The following is a 16840-nucleotide window of genomic DNA, read 5'->3' on the forward strand; positions in this document are numbered from 1 at the left end:
ACCCTCAGGCTTAAATACTCGGCCTCTGGTTTATTTCATAAACGCACAACTACCCCCCACAGCCCCCATCCCCCAACTTCTTCCCTTGGAGACGATAAGGCAACAAAGAAAGTATGATTTGTTGGTGGCAGGAGAGAGGAGAAGGGAAGAGACTGCCAGTGATGCCAACGCTGTAATCTAAGGCGGTCATCTCACACTGAGATGGTCTGATGGGCCCTGATGGTCTGGGAGTAGACACAGGAAGAGGAGCAGGCACTGGGGGGGAGGGGGCTGCTGTATGACCACTTATGGTACAGTTCATGCATTCAGAAAACAAGGAGAAACACAACAACAGATAGTATGCCTGGAGTGTCTTTACTGTACACTCTGCTACACCCGACTAATGAATTTTACACGCAGGGAAAGATAGAGGGAGGGTGAGAAAGAGAGGAAAAGTAGGTCATCATGGCTTTCAGTGTGTCAGGCTCATGGGCTTTGCTGGGAGAGCATGTCTCTGTTTCTGTTTGCAGCGTCACACACACACACACTTCTTGGGATAGTATTCTACATGAGATCAGTGTGCAGACTGACTGGGCCCGAAGTGTTTTGTCATTTTATGGTGATTTATTAGTTCAGCTGACTCTAATACTGTCTCTTCTGCTCTCCATCATGTGACAGGACAAGGGACCAAAGGGCTGACTTCACAGATTGGTGTTGGTTATATGTCAATATTGTAGTGTCGAGCTACATTTACAGTTGAAACTGTGTACTTGTGCATGTGCTTAACATTCATGTGTGTTTTTGTTTGGGTGAGTAGTCTTGTTTTGATGCACCTCCCCCAGCTGAGCCTTGCCTGGAGTCTCAGGTGTAGACTGGCAGAATCACGAATCACTGTCTATTGCCAGTCACTCGTATAACATTGGCTGACAACAGACAACAGTCTAGTCTGATGATAAAATAGTGAAGCACTGTTCCATAGTGAGCTATGGACTGAGATTAGAGTGGTCTGGCTCCTCAATGGTGACCAGAACAACTAACCAGTTCAAGCATCCCTCCTTTATTTGATTTTGAACTGGAAATTACTCCAACCCTGTTTCTGAAATTGTTAGTTTCTCCTAAATTCAGATACACATTCCTATTTCTGCACAAGGAATAAACAAGGAATAAACATTTTTTCTGTTTGAATTGTAAAGAGTCCAGTTACATACAGTAATACTAGGCCTGTCACTGTGTCCTCTGCATGGCAATGTGATGTGTTAAGATGGAGGCAGTGCAGTGTTGTTGTCACGGCTGGTTTCAACCCCTCCCCCAGACACTTGTTTTTTATTTTGTCACACAGCGCTAAGCAGAAGGGCTGGCATGTAGTTATTTTCGGGAAACCTATCTTGAAATTGTAGGTAGGCCGTCCCCTTTAAGCAACGTTACTAATACAATTCACCTTACTAAAATACAAAGCTGTTTATTGTTGTGACTGATCGTTTTTATAAAGGTTGCAGCATCAACCAAGAACCAATTATAATTGTACACTTCATTTCTAAGTAACAGTATTGCCATTCTTTCCATAGTCCCAAACTAAATGTTCTTGGTTTTAGTTGACATTTTTAGTCCCTGTTCTCACCATCCTCAGCTGGTCTAGTCTGTTGGTGTAGCATACAGTAGGGAATAGTGTTCTTACAAGTACCCACATCAAATCAAACTTTATTTGTCACATGCACCGAGTACAACAAGTGTAGACTTTACCGTGAAATGCTTACTTAAAAGCCCTTAACCAACAGTGCAGTTCAAGAAGAATAAAATATTTACCAAGTAGACTAAATAAAAAGTAACACAATTAGAATAACAATATCGAGGCTATATGCATTGGGTATCGGTACCGAGTCAGTGTGCAGGGGTAAAGGCTAGTTGAGGTAATCTGCACATGTAGGTGGGGCGAAGTGAGTATGCATAGGTAACAAACAAACAGCGAGTAGCAGCACTTTACAAAAGGGAGGGGATCAATGTCAATTGTCCAGTGGGGATTTGATGAATTGTTCAGCAGGCTTATGGCTTGAGGGTAGAAGCTGTTGAGGAGCCTTTTGGTATACATGATCACTCCAACAATGCTGCTTTCCTCAGGGTATTGGTTCAACACCACACTTTCGTCACGGTAAACACAAACATTTGGTTATTCCTTTCTATTGAGATGAACACATTTTTTCTTAACCTGTCCAGCATAAATTAGGCTCAATTGGAGAAAAATGGCTGGCTGAGAAGGCCAATTAAATGTACCTTGATTGCACCCACAACTGTTTGTCTTTTGAGAAAAGGGGATTGCATAAGAAGATATGGTTTCTGTGTCCAGTGTTTTTAGTCCAGAGTTACGTGAGAGGCTAAAAGAGTAATCCTCCCTGAAATTCCAAATATGCTCCTCCCTGCCAAGAACCCCCTGTGGCCTAGATTCAACTCGAAGAAGATTCCATTACTCATCTGATTGTATGGTTTGGGTTGGGAAGCGTCCAGTCATTTCTAGAGACCCCCAGCAGGAAGCAGATTAACTCGATGTCCCTCCTGTTCTTCTTTTTTATGTCATTTATTAGAGAGCTGCTCATTATGGTAGATAATCTATTCACTCTCTCCCATTTCCACAAGGATTTGATCTTTCTGGGCCAGAAATCAAACCCTGAAAATGTCTGAAATGTAAAATCCCTTGGTGTAAGGTGTTACATCACTCAGTTGGATTGTTGTTGAGGCTGGGACACAGTCATCACAGTCATCCCTTTATTGAACATAAAAACAAGCAAAAGCAGATTAGCACGTCTGTGGTCAATCACAATGTACCAAACTACTGCAAAGCTTTGTGGCTAAAGGACCAATCAATTACTCTTATTTCAAAACTCAGCTAGACAGTCATTACCTGTCAAATTTCCTTTCACATGCCAATAACTGCTACATTCCAAACTGTTGAAAATATTACCTGAAGAGTGAACTTTGACATACACAAATCACTCTCTCACCCCCACTCCCATTTCCTCTGTTTCCCAATTACATATGTCTATGGTGTGTCTCCGGGGGTTGGACGAGCCTCACCCCTCACCTTATCTCCTCCATGGCCTACCTTGTGCTTTCCTCCGTCCCTATGTAGGACAGGAAGGAAGGCAATAAAGAGTCGATTACCTCGATCTCTGTTGGAGGTGGAGTATCAGAAACCACAGATATGGTGTGTGGACTCAATTATCAAAGGAGGGAAATATATCCTGCAAAAACTCCCTGTTCGAAGGCAAACCAGGGAACACTAATTCATTTCACAACACTTTCTCTAGTTGTTCATGACTGAACAAAGCAGATGGTGTTTACGTAACATTCCTCCATATGCATGAACATTCTCCAGCTTGAGATGATTACAGAATTCCTTCAAAGTATAGGGGTGTTCTGTGGGGCTGTCTGATTCTTGCTGCAGATGTAGGGCATTGGGTTTCTCCCTTTCTCTCTCTCTTTTTTTCTCTCTCTTTTTCTCTCTCTCTCTTTCCATAATTCATCTCCATAATTCATCCACTAGCTCTCACACATCACTCCAGTTCCATTTCCACATGCTTCCTGTGTGACCTTGTGGCCCCTAGCACGGTTCAATACCTTACACGTATGTGTGTGCACAGTGTGTGTGTTTTAGTGAATCTTTGAGCTTGTTGTGTTGTACAAGGTTTGTTTTTGATTTTGCTAAAACACAGCTATCACAGAAATGTATATAAAATTATGTTAACTAATATTTAACCAAAAAAGCTCAATGGTGTCATTGATTGGGTTACAAGTACAGTGAGGAATGTCTTAGACCATGTGTCTTTGAATGATCTTTTTCTAACAAGGTTGTTATGTTCTCTGTATATTTACAACTCTCAACTCACTAACCTCTTCTCCTTCTCTGGAGGCAAACAAGCCCAAAGGGGTTATGGGAGGTGTTGTCTGGGGCAGCAAGGAGAGACAGTTGAAAGGCTGTACTAAGGCTGTACAAAATAAAGAAAAAAGAAAACTAACTGTAAGGCTGTGTGTGTCTGTAACCAGGTTGATATTTTTATTAACTCACTGGATGGGGGTTTTCCAAAGAGGGCTTGTCTACCTAGTGAAAAACAACTTTGAGAAAGAAAGAGACTCGGGAAGAGACTGAGGACGAATGAGATGAAGAGGGACTGATAGACTGGCAAATGGAGAAGGAGAGTGGGAGAACGAAAACAGGAAAGAGACGACAGTAGAGAGAGCGGGAAGACTGTGGGAGACTAATGATAATGATTTAGCATGTATTCTTTTGGAGGCAGGTGAGATGTGTAGACTTAGCACTGATTCCACCATCACTTTAATTAGTATGTGGAATAAAGATAGCTTTTTTAGGAAGAAAAAAAATCTCCCTAATCTCCTGAATAAACAATAATCTGGAAAATGAGCCATTCAGCACTGAGCACAGCCCCACCGATGGCCAGTTATAACCTGCAACCAATGTTCCCTCTAATGGTTTTTGGCACAGAGCAAATTTCAGGTCTGCTGAACGCAAATTTGAACATTGTGAAAATTCTGTGTAACTTCCAGCATGCGTTTACTGTCAACAGTTACAGTTTTAACAGTGGCCAAGTAGGCTGCTGTGGCTATTTGATCATAATGTAGACCTACCAGAGTGGCCTACCATCAAAAGCAATGGAGAAAATGCATCCCATAACATTTTAACATGGAAATAGCTGTTCTATCATTCAGCCTACAGAAGCAACTAATGTGTGGTGTTCAATGTAGGCCTACATTCCATGAGACTTTTGAAAAAAACATGCAGGGCTTGACATAACTGTTTATCCACTTTATCCACAAGACTGAAAGTGACTGAAAATGTCCTTGTGTTGTTTGATGCAAGACACCACTTTACAAAATAAAATGCATTATTATTCCTATACCATTATTACAGAGAATCAGACAAATTATGCTACCCTCTGCCTATTGGCTAGTTAACTTATTCAAGCCTGTCTCAAAATACATCACTGCCCTTTTTAAGACAAAAAAAAGCTCTTTACCTGACTAGCTTTTCAAAGGTATTTAGAAATGTAAACATTTTGTGCTCTTGTAGGAATCAAAGGCCAACTACAAATTATCTATAACTAGGCTAATAACTCACTAACTAGCAAAATATATGAACAAAATGTTCAGACGTGGTTACATGCAGCTGTTGTGCGTCTGAAGTTCCGAATACCTGTGCTCCGCGCAGGTCGAGTAATAACAGCAACAAAGTCATGCCAGTGATGTGACAGAGTGTGAGAACGTGCCCCTGCGGTTCATATTAAATCGTACGTTAGACCACCCACTGTCTCTGAGAATCTTATCGCCCAGAAAACTCAGAGTGACAGGAAAGTACTGGCACCCATCCAGGTATTCGTAGAACCATAGTTACAGTCGTTACTTCCATTCTACTTCATACCTTTCAGACCGTCAGTACGGTTGAAAGTATGGATGACTCATACCAACAAGGTCACGAGGAATAGCACTACTAACCTCTGATTAATGCAACAGTGCCACTGGAAAAATGGCAGAGCCCATGGTGTGTCAGGATGCGACGTTGACCTTGTAAAATCTTGAGAACGTGCGGGGCCATGACCAGGTAGCAGCTGAGCATATCTTGTTCAGGGGGATGTCACTCAGCGTAGCCCAGGATGTGGCGACACTTCTGGTCGACTGACATATCACACCTTCTGGGACAGGGAGCCATACACCCTTGTAGGTCTGAGTGATGATATCTACAACCTAGTGTGAAAGCCTCTGCTTGGACAATGCAAGGCCTTTTGACTTCCCACCGAAGACCATCTGTTTCTGTGTCAACTTCCGAGGTTTGCATATAGCGTTTGAGGGCATGGACTGGACACAGGAGATTTTCTCGCTCCGTATTCTGGAAAAGAGGGGGACAGTAGGCCGCCAGTTCGATGGCTTGATTGATGTGAAGGTATGATGAAATCTTAGGCAAAAAGGCTGGATTGGGCCATAAAGTCTCGTCTAGGTTGTCTGCCTTCCTTTGTAGTCAGACAGGGCTCATAGAGAGCACGTGGATCTCACTCACACGTTTTGTAGCTAAGAGGAAAGCCGTTTTCAGAGAGAACCATTTTATGTCTGGCTCCTCCATATGCTCGAAAGGAGGTTTTGTCAAAGCCTCCAATACTAGTGGCAGGATGCCGTGCAGACGGCCCTAGGGGAATGCAGCCGGCGGACACCTTGTAAGAACTGGCAGATGAGGTAGTGGGCCGCTGACGATTTTCCAACGATACATAAATGGTTAGCCAATATGGCTGAGGCATACACCTTCAAGGTAGAGGCAGAGCGACCAGAGTCCAATAGTTTCTGAAGGATGCTCAGTATAACAGGTACAAAGTAGGACACCGGTTCCTCTGCCCTGGTAGAGCACCATTCGGGTAACAGCTTCCAGCGACCAGCATTCATTATCCTGGTTGATGGGGCTCTGGCTTGTGTAGGGCAGGGCCGAGTGAGAGCGGCGAGGTTCACGCGTGTTAGACCTCCCTCTTCCATGACTCTTTGATGCCTGTTTTCTGGGCTTTGGGTTCCACAGCGGTGTAGCCTGACTCAGCTGTTTTCTACGTTTGATGAGCCCGCTCAGCCAGGTGGGCGAAGAGCAGTCCAGGGACCACTGGGAGCTTTCTCAGCGTCCGTCTGGAGTCATCAGACATTAGGGTTTGGCGAGCCAGACCTTGCGACGAGTCATAACAAGGGTGGACATCAGTCTGCCTAGCTCTCTGGTAATGAGTCAGTCAGGTTGCAGATGTCCAGGTCTGAGTGGTCCGGCTGGAGCATCCTGTTCTGTGTTAGCATGAGCACCTGAGAGAGAGTTCCCTATGCCGGCTGCTGTGTCGTAGGCCCGTGACAGTAGCACATCTGAGGTCTGGGGCAGTGGGCATCATCCTTCAGGGCTTCATCTGGGGAGAGCATCGGCTCTGCTATGAATTCATCTACCTTAGGCATATTGTTCAGCCCGTATTGTTTTGCTTCGCGCATGGCAGATATCGTCCCATTGTCCTTGCCATGGTGGGCGAGAGCCTGCGGGTCGGCCCAGCATCTCTGAAGCTCTGTAAGAAAATCCGGTACGCTGAACAGTGTAGCTGCCGGGGCCTTCTTAAAGAAACGGGTTAGGTGCAGGGGGCTTCTTAAAGAACGGGTTAGCAGCAGGGGCCTTCTCAAAGTACGGGTAAGCTGCAGGGGCCACCTTAAAAACGGGCTAGCTGCCGAGGCCACCTTAAAGAACGGGTTAGCAGCAGGGGCCGCCTTAAGCAACGGCTTAGCTGCTGGGGCCGCCATAAAGAACGGGTTAGCTGCCGGAGACTTCTTAAAGAACGGGTTAGCTGCCGGAGACTTCTTAAAGAACGGGTTAGCTGCTGGGACCTTCTTAAAGAACGGGTTAGCTGCAGGGGCCGCCTTAAAGAACGGGTTAGCTGCCGGAGCCTTCTTAAAGAACGGGTTAGCTGCCGGAGCCTTCTTAAAGAACGGGTTAACTGCTGGGACCTTCTTAAAGAACGGGTTAGCTGCAGGGCCGCCTTAAAGAACGGGTTAGCTGCCGGAGCCTTCTTAAAGAACGGGTTAGCTGCAGGGGCCGCCTTAAAGAACGGGTTAGCTGCCGGAGCCTTCTTAAAGAACGGGTTAGCTGCAGGGACCTTCTTAAAGAATGGGTTAGCTGCTGGGACCTTCTTAAAGAACGGGTTAGCTGCCGGAGCCTTCTTAAAGAACGGGTTAGCTGCCGGAGACTTCTTAAAGAACGGGTTAGCTGCCGGAGACTTCTTAAAGAACGGGTTAGCTGCCGGAGACTTCTTAAAGAACGGGTTAGCTGCTGTGGCCTTCTTAAAGAACGGGTTAGCTGCCGGAGACTTCTTAAAGAACGGGTTAGCTGCTGTGGCCTTCTTAAAGAACGGGTTAGCTGCAGGGACCTTCTTAAAGAACGGGTTAGCTGCAGGGCCGCCTTAAAGAACGGGTTAGCTGCCGGAGCCTTCTTAACCTGTTGATGCTCTGGGGGCGCTATTTCATTTTTGGATGAAAAACGTTCCCGTTTTAAACAAGATATTTTGTCACAAAAAGATGCTCGACTATGCATATAATTGATAGCTTTCGAAAGAAAACACTCTGACGTGTCCAGAACTACCAAGATATTTCTGTGCGTGCCCTAGAACGTGAGCTTCAGGCAAAACCAAGATGAGACGGCATCCAGGAAATGAGCAGGATTTTTGAGGCTCTGTTTTCCATTGTCTCCTTATATGGCTGTGAATGCGAGAGGAATGAGCCTGCCCTTTCTGTCGTTTCCCCAAGGTGTCTGCAGCATTGTGACGTATTTGTAGGCAGATCATTGGAAGATTGACCATAAGAGACCACATTTACCAGGTGTTTGCCCGGTGTCCTGCGCCGAAATTGGTGCGCAAAAGACAGCTGCCAGTATTTTTCCATGGGATACAGAGAGGAAAGCAAGCTTCCACGAACTGCATATCAATGAAGAGATATGTGAAAAAACACCTTGAGGATTGATTCCAAACAACGTTTGCCATGTTTCAGTCGATATTATGTAGTTAATCCGGAAAAAGTTTTACGTTGTAGGTGACTGAATTTTAAAGAACGTTTCGTTTTAAAGAACGGGTTAGCCAGACGCAATGTAGAAAACGGAACAATTTCTCCTACACACAGACGCTTTCAGGAAAAACTGCGCATTTGGTATGTAACTGAGAGTCTCCTCATTGAAAACATCAGAAGCTCTTCAAAGGTAAATGATTTTATTTATTTGGTTATCTGGTTTTTGTGAAAATGTTGCGTGCTAAATGCTACTCAAAATGCTATGCTAGCTTTGCATACTCTTACACAAATTAGTCAATTTCTATGGTTCAAAAGCATATTTTGAAAATCTGAGATGACAGTGTTGTTAAGAAAAGGCTAAGCTTGAGAGCAGACACGTTATTTTCATTTTATTTGCGATTTTCAGAAATCGTTAACGTTGCGTTATGCTAATGAGCCTGAGGCTTTAGTCACGATCCCGGATCCGGGATGGGGAGTTCCAAGAGGTTAAAGAACGGGTTAGCTGCAGGGGCCGCCTTAAAGAACGGGTTAGCTGCCGGAGCCTTCTTAAAGAACGGGTTAGCTGCCGGAGCCTTCTTAAAGAATGGGTTAGCTGCCGGAGCCTTCTTAAAGAACGGGTTAGCTGCTGTGGCCTTCTTAAAGAACGGGTTAGCTGCAGGGGCCGCCTTAAAGAACGGGTTAGCTGCCGGAGCCTTCTTAAAGAACGGGTTAGCTGCCGGAGCCTTCTTAAAGAACAGGTTAGCTGCAGGGGCCACCTTAAAGAACGGGTTAGCTGCCGGAGCCTTCTTAAAGAACGGGTTAGCTGCCGGGACCTTCTTAAAGAACGGGTTAGCTGCAGGGGCCGCCTTAAAGAACGGGTTAGCTGCCGGGACCTTCTTAAAGAACGCGTTAGCTGCCGGAGCCTTCTTAAAGAACGGGTTAGTTGCAGGGGCCGCCTTAAAGAACGGGTTAGCTGCCGGAGCCTTCTTAAAGAACGGGTTAGCTGCCGGAGCCTTCTTAAAGAACGGGTTAGCTGCAGGGGCCGCCTTAAAGAACGGGTTAGCTGCCGGAGCCTTCTTAAAGAACGGGTTAGCTGCCGGAGCCTTCTTAAAGAACGGGTTAGCTGCCGGAGCCTTCTTAAAGAACGGGTTAGCTGCTGTGGCCTTCTTAAAGAACGGGTTAGCTGCTGTGGCCTTCTTAAAGAACGGGTTAGCTGCTGTGGCCTTCTTAAAGAATGGGTTAGCTGCCGGAGACTTCTTAAAGAACGGGTTAGCTGCTGTGGCCTTCTTAAAGAACGGGTTAGCTGCAGGGGCCGCCTTAAAGAACGGGTTAGCTGCCGGGACCTTCTTAAAGAACGGGTTAGCTGCCGGAGCCTTCTTAAAGAACGGGTTAGCTGCCGGGACCTTCTTAAAGAACGGGTTAGCTGCCGGAGCCTTCTTAAAGAACGGGTTAGCTGCCGGAGCCTTCTTAAAGAACGGGTTAGGTGCCGGAGCCTTCTTAAAGAACGGGTTAGCTGCCGGAGCCTTCTTAAAGAACGGGTTAGCTGCCGGAGCCTTCTTAAAGAACGGGTTAGCTGCCGGAGCCTTCTTAAAGAACGGGTTAGCTGCCGGGACCTTCTTAAAGAACGGGTTAGCTGCCGGAGCCTTCTTAAAGAACGGGTTAGCTGCCGGAGCCTTCTTAAAGAACGGGTTAGCTGCCGGAGCCTTCTTAAAGAACGGGTTAGGTGCCGGAGCCTTCTTAAAGAACGGGTTAGGTGCCGGAGCCTTCTTAAAGAACGGGTTAGCTGCCGGAGACTTCTTAAAGAACGGGTTAGCTGCAGGGGCCGCCTTAAAGAACGGGTTAGGTGCCGGAGCCTTCTTAAAGAACGGGTTAGCTGCAGGGGCTGTGGCTTGAGGGTCATCAAGCTCTAGCCTAGCAAAGGCCGCATGTAGGAAAGCACGTAGTGAGGCAGAGCTTTCTTCTGACTCTTTGTGATCAGAGCCTCGGAATTACTCCTCTGACCCATCTTCAGTGTTCAGACCTCCTTCATGTTGGGTGTGTCATCATCCTGGTCACTAAAGTGCCGGTTGGCTGCCTGAGTGGGTAGCCGGTTGGCTGCCTGAGTGAGTAGCAGGTCATCATCACAGCTATCTGAGTCCTCTGTTGCGTCCCCCATGTATGAAGGAAGTGCTAGAGGGCCTCGATTCAGGGCATGAAGGAACACAAAAGCGTTATTAGCTGCTCTATCTCAGAGGATAAGGAATTGAGTGAAGCTCTTATGTTTTTACCAGTGGGGCGCCATCGGCTTTGTGGGTTTTCACTCTTTCAGTGGACCTGGGTGGGTCCTGGCAACAACGTCTGACGCTGGTAAATTATATTTGAAAACCAGGTCCTCAACTCTGGCTAGTCGCGCTTCCCTCACCTTCACAGGCAGGATGGCGCAGTTAATGCAGGGGTCAGAAAGGGCCTCACGCAGGTGGCCAACACCTAGGCAGTGGGGGCACAGGTCATGACCATGACTTGTAGTTCAGCTTCACAAGAGGAGAAGCCATGCATGCCCAGCATCATGGTGATGCGATGTTGTCTCAGCTCAGAATGTGAAGAAAATGTATAAAACAAATAAATATAGGATATTTCTTATGCTAATTATGGATTCATCAAATGAACTAATATAATAGTAACCGGAGACTGTATAGAACAGCTACCACAATACACAGAAAAGGTAGAGAGCTCCAACAGTCTGGTGGGAGCTGTACAGCACCCACAAAATGATTTTGGGTGAGCCTAGCTATGACCACAGTTCAATCTCTTGCTTCTTTCCATGGGCTGATATTTCTTCTGTGCTCTGTGTGGCAATCCTGGGGAGCTGCGCAGCAGTCTCTGGGCTACTGCACACCCACGCATGCACACAGTCTAGAGGGAACATTGCCTGCAACATTGATACAACCTCCAGCTAAATATATACTGTACATGGATGGTAAATGTCTTCAATCGATACCTGACAGTCTCACATTTAATCTATTTTATTATCTAATTCAATCTCTCTTCATCTGATTTATGTTCTTAATGTGATTCATTCCTTGGGAGACGACTGAGAGCCTTTCCGTTGTTTCACTGTGTTTGTGTTTGTACTGTACATGTGCTTTCTCTGCATTGTTGGGCCCTTAAGTAGTCTACACCTGTTGTTTATGAAGCATGTGATGAATAACATTTGATTTAATTGATTTGCTGCTGAATATACAGTACATATGTAGTACAGGAGTCCCTGTTTCTTTGTCCTTGCTCAGCTCGCCTATTTTTGTTTTCTGTGATGTTGTTTCTCTCTTTCTCTTGGTCGACAAGTGTGCACACGCCTTTGTCTGAGAGAGCTGCCAAGAATATCATCAAAGTTGACCAATCCCAGGCGAGAGAGAGAGAGAGCCCACACAACACAGGCCTCTCTCGCCCCACCCTAGAGTTCTGTCTGACTCCAATGTGCTAGCACCCCCAACCGCACAGTACAGGACCGGAGAGTGTCTCTCTCTCAACCCAAAACGCATCTGAAACCACAGACTCAAATGAATGTCATCTCTCTGGCTTTAGTTAGGGCCTCACCTTATTGCTGCAGTCCGGAGGTCTTCACAGCAGTGTGTGTGTTTGTGCGTGTGCGTGCTGTGATGTTTATTTGTGTGCCTTTTATGACTTTTTTGCACTGCAGCAATGAGCTGGACTAAGCGTTCCAGGCAGATGAGGCAATATTTGGTGAGGCAGGGAGAGATGGGCCCTCCATTACACAGGTACTCAGAGGGACCTCTGCTCTGCTTGAAGCTAAGACACACACAGACAGCCAGGGCTAGCCATGTCTCACCCTAATGTAATATAATCACTGTGCTGTTGACACACACACACACACACACACACACACACACACACACACACACACACACACACACACACACACAAACACAGAGAACTCAGGACCAGAGGGGATTTTGTCATGGATATGAGTAAGCATGATGTCATAGGAAGAGTTGAAATGAAATGAAGAAGACGGTAGGTTGAACAGAGAATGAACAGTTTATGCCTGTTGTTCCTTTCTGTAGATTTGTGAATGTCGATTGTCATGTTTCGTAGGCTGTGGGTGGTAACCAGGGTTCTGTTATGTCTCTGTAGGTGCGGGAGATCCTGGGCCGCTGCTCCTGCCCTGCCCAGTTCCCCATGACCAAGGTGTCTGAAGGGAAATACAAAGTGGGAGACTCCAGCGCTCTGATCTTCATACGGGTATGAACCGACCATCAACATCAACCCCATCCACTAAACCACACCATAAGAATAGTCAACAATCAGCCTTGAGTGTAGTGTGTGTGTCTGTGTGCGTGTGTGAGTATGTCTTAAACCTGTGGATGCATTAGTAACCAGGTTAACCAAACAGGTTAACCATTGCACCATTACACAGTCCAAGAGTCCATAGATAGGTTCTTTTGTCTTTTTCACAGCTCATGGACGTGACTTTGGATTACTCTAATATCACTTAGATTGCATTGCAGTTTAATAGTAGGCTACAGTTAATATTTTGGATAAATGCAAATATTATGCCCAGGAGAAATTAGATTGTCAAATGTTCATATGCTGCTGTTGTGATGACTGCTTACACAGTATTACAATGGAGGCATGCAGTGTGTATATTTAGCTACATTTGTTGCTGCAAGGAAAACCAGAACAGGGTCAAACAAACCAACTATTCTGTAGATATAATAAATGTCCCCTGAACTACAGTATGTACAGTGATCTCACTCTCCCCAGTCCAGGCTGCATATTGTTTATAATTTGAACTGATCTGACCTATTCCAAGTCCACTGCTCTGCCTCTTGGTACCTCCCTACTGGCTGGCCCAAACCTCCCAACTCCCATACACGCTGACCCAGCGTGACACAAATAGAGTTTTGGGTCATTTCCTGTATGGGCCCTTATCTGTCCTGCTCTGCTGCTTGCTTCTGCTAGGCTGTGTGCCTCAGTCTGGGCTCTGCCTGGTGTCGCCACTGAAACTTTATCTTGCCCTCCGGGCCTCTGCCTGCAGGAAGGCTCCGTGCCAGATAGATCGATTCTGTTTCTTACTTCCCATGTACCTCCGCCCAATTAATGGACTCAACGGATGCCAGTCCGAATCGTATCCATTTCCAGGATGTCTGCCTCAATATTTCCACTCTCCTTTTGAGCAGCTCAAACTTTCCCCGAGTTTAAAATGGCTAGTCATGTAGGTCCGTTAAAAGCACAGTGTGTATGTTCGGATCTGTGGTATGCTTTTACACCTCAGTGAGATGTTTCTGTTAAAAGTTTCTTAAAGATTGGATGACTGACTGAGTGTTTGACTGTATGGTATGTAGTGGAGTGCCAGTTTTAGTAGGGTCTTACTTATGTAGTATGTTATAGTGTAGTGGCTGTTTTGGAAGCAGATAATGTAGAATTGTTAACTTTAGTGCTGTGGCTTTGTTGGAAGCAAATAAAGTGTTAAAACTAAAGTGTAGTGGCTTTTGAAGCAGGTAAAGTGTTAAACTCAAGTGTAGTAGTTGCAGTGTGTTCGAAGCGTGTCACACATCTTAGTGTAAAGCCTGTCTGGAGATTGTATGTAGGAGCCATTTCTCTGGCAGATTACCCCCCCCCCTCCCCCGCACTGTCTCCGCATTCTCCTCCACTCACTGAGGAGGACAGTGATTATACATATCCCCCAGCAGCCACTAGTGCAGCCCAGCCAACACGCTTCCATATTTATCTCCAGGGAGGAAGCTAGCCTGCTGGCTGCCACCATCAAAGCCAACAGGCCTCATTCAGCTGCCAAAGCCTGACTAAGAGTGCAGGCTAGAGGATGAGGTGCAGGAGAGAAGGAGGAAGTGAGGGGAAAAAGGGGGATAAATAAATGGAGGAGAGTGACTGGGGCGGACTCTGGGAGGTCGCCCATGTTCAAGGGAAGGGTACTTGGGGTTGTAGTACAGTGTCAGCTGGCCATGAGCTTAAAACTTCAAGCCTGATTTGGGAGGGAATTGGTTTACTCCACCCCCATCGTGATTACAAGGAGTCTCTGTTCGTCGTTGACATAGAAACAGGGGTAGGCACTATGGAGTTGTGGAATGTGGGATACCCCATCACTGATGGAGTGGCTGCTGAGGCAGAGGGCTGGAGCATCACTGGTTCCAGGGAATCAACTAATCCTTATCATGGTACTCACAGCACAGAGGCTGGGTCAGGCATAGTGGGACTCCACTAGTGGACCAGACAATAGACAATAGGCCAACAATTTACCATCACATAGCCTCTCTGCTGGGAACAAGACCAAAAGTTTCAGGCGTAGAGTGGCAGCAGTAAAGGACTAGAGCTAGAAAAGAAGAAGGAAGGCAGAGGACAGCTGTTTTTCAGACAGGCAGTGTGTTGTGTTGGCGGTGTGGTGGGCATGTTGAAGAGCAGCAAAGGACAGGTGGTAGATGTCCTGAGTCAGTGTGGGAGGCCTTGCATGGCCACGTGATTTAGTGCAGTATGGCTCCCCGCAATATCCAGCTAACCCAGAGCACCCTCATGGTCCTGCCTGGCCTGGCCACAGAGACACGGGCCCAGCCCCTGAATGAAACATGTGGCTGGCAGCAGTGACTACACAACCCAGAGAGGAGGCAGACTGGTGAGGCTGCCTGCATCCACAGGACTTTCACATCAAGCTAAATATACAGCCTCTCTCTCCCTGCTGTGAGGAATGCATCTGCCTGCAGGGGAAAGAGATCGACAGAGAGAGAAAGACTCTGTCTGGGGTTCATACTCTGTTTGCCTCAATGAACAACCCCCTCTCCTCTCTTCTCCTTTCCCCCTCTCTTCTCGCTCAACCCCCTCTCCTCTCTTCTAGCTGAAATTGTAGGAGAGGAGGGGCAGGATGAGTTGTTACCATGCTAATTCACCCCCCCCCCTCTAAAAGCATGGTTACGCCAGCTGAGAGGGAGAGAAAAGGAGTGTCTTTCATAGCAGTGTGCGTGTTTATTCTTCTCCCCTCTCTTTTAATTGTGTGTTGGCATGGCGATGAAAAGTGCTCATAATGGCAGCAGCTGGGGGGTCATGTGGGAGGAGGCGGAGGCAATGGCAGGGGTGCATCTGATGGAAGTGTTACGTCATTTTGGGGGAAGGGGGAGGGACTCCAGGCCAAGCACTCAGCATTCTGCTCCACTTGTCAGATTTATATATCTATTGACTTGATCTGTAGTTTGTGTGGTATCGCACCGTGTCACTGGGTTTAAACATCACTTTAGTTTTTTTAAACAGTGTGTGTGCGTGAGCGGTTGTGTGTGTACGCAGGGTTTGGTTTTGTACGTGTGTGCTAAGCTTCACAGTATATAGTCTCCCACTAGTCTTCATTTTGAGAGTGAATTTGTGAATTGATGCCATTTTTGTCAGGGTTGTAACCTTGTCTCCTTTCTCTCTCTCCTCAGGTCCTACGTACTCATGTGATGGTGCGTGTGGGTGGGGGATGGGACACATTAGAACACTATCTGGACAAGCATGACCCCTGCCGCTGTGCCGCCTTCGGTGAGGTCACCTCTCCCAAAACAACCAGCCCTTTACCCTTTATAGTCACTGAGTTGTATTGTATTATATTGTACTGTATTGTATCTAATTCTGGTCAGTCTGCACGGTTCACAATTGTTTTACAATTGTATCCATTTGAACCGCTTATCTGATACAACTCAGGTCAGGAGTTGTACAGCTCACACTGTGGTACCATAGTGTTACCACAAAGTTAGCACAGTCTTACCACAGTGCTACCATCATCTTACCACGGTGTTACCACAGTGTTACCACAGTACTACCACAGTCTTACCACAGTCTTACCATAGTGTTACATCGTGTTACAACAGTGCCACCATAGTGTTACAACAGTGCCACCATAGTGTTACAACAGTGCCACCATAGTGTTACAACAGTGCCACCATAGTGTTACAACAGTGCCACCATAGTGTTACAACAGTGCCACCATAGTGTTACAACAGTGCCACCATAGTGTTACCACTTTGCTACCATAGTGTTACAACAGTGCCACCATAGTGTTACCACTTTGCTACCATAGTGCTATTGGTATTTTATTAGGATCCCCATTAGCTGTTTTTGAAACCAGGTTTGCTGTTCATTTGAGCAATATGAGATGGAAGGGAGTTCCATACAATAATGGCTTTATATAATACTGTACTGATTCTTGAATTTGTTCTGGATTTGGTGACTGAGAAAAGACCCCTGGTGGCTTGTTTGGTGGGGTAAGTGTGTGTGTGTCAGTGCTGTAAGTTGAATGTACAAACAATTTTGAATTTTTAACACATTAATGTTTCTTCTAAAAATA

General features: G+C 46.2%; 1 protein-coding gene across 2 annotated transcripts in view; it reads left to right on the forward strand.

The window, feature by feature from the left end:
* LOC135514037 (GAS2-like protein 1) overlaps positions 1-16840 on the forward strand; it is a 49290-nt gene that overhangs the window by 17894 nt on the left and 14556 nt on the right. For both annotated transcript variants that reach the window (XM_064937179.1, XM_064937180.1), the window contains 2 exons: positions 12649-12756; positions 15939-16035. In XM_064937179.1, coding sequence (XP_064793251.1) covers positions 12649-12756; positions 15939-16035 — 205 coding nt within the window. The remainder of the gene's footprint in view (positions 1-12648; positions 12757-15938; positions 16036-16840) is intronic.

Source organism: Oncorhynchus masou, chromosome 25 (assembly GCF_036934945.1).
Source record: "Oncorhynchus masou masou isolate Uvic2021 chromosome 25, UVic_Omas_1.1, whole genome shotgun sequence".
In the NCBI taxonomy this organism is placed as follows: domain Eukaryota; kingdom Metazoa; phylum Chordata; class Actinopteri; order Salmoniformes; family Salmonidae; genus Oncorhynchus; species Oncorhynchus masou.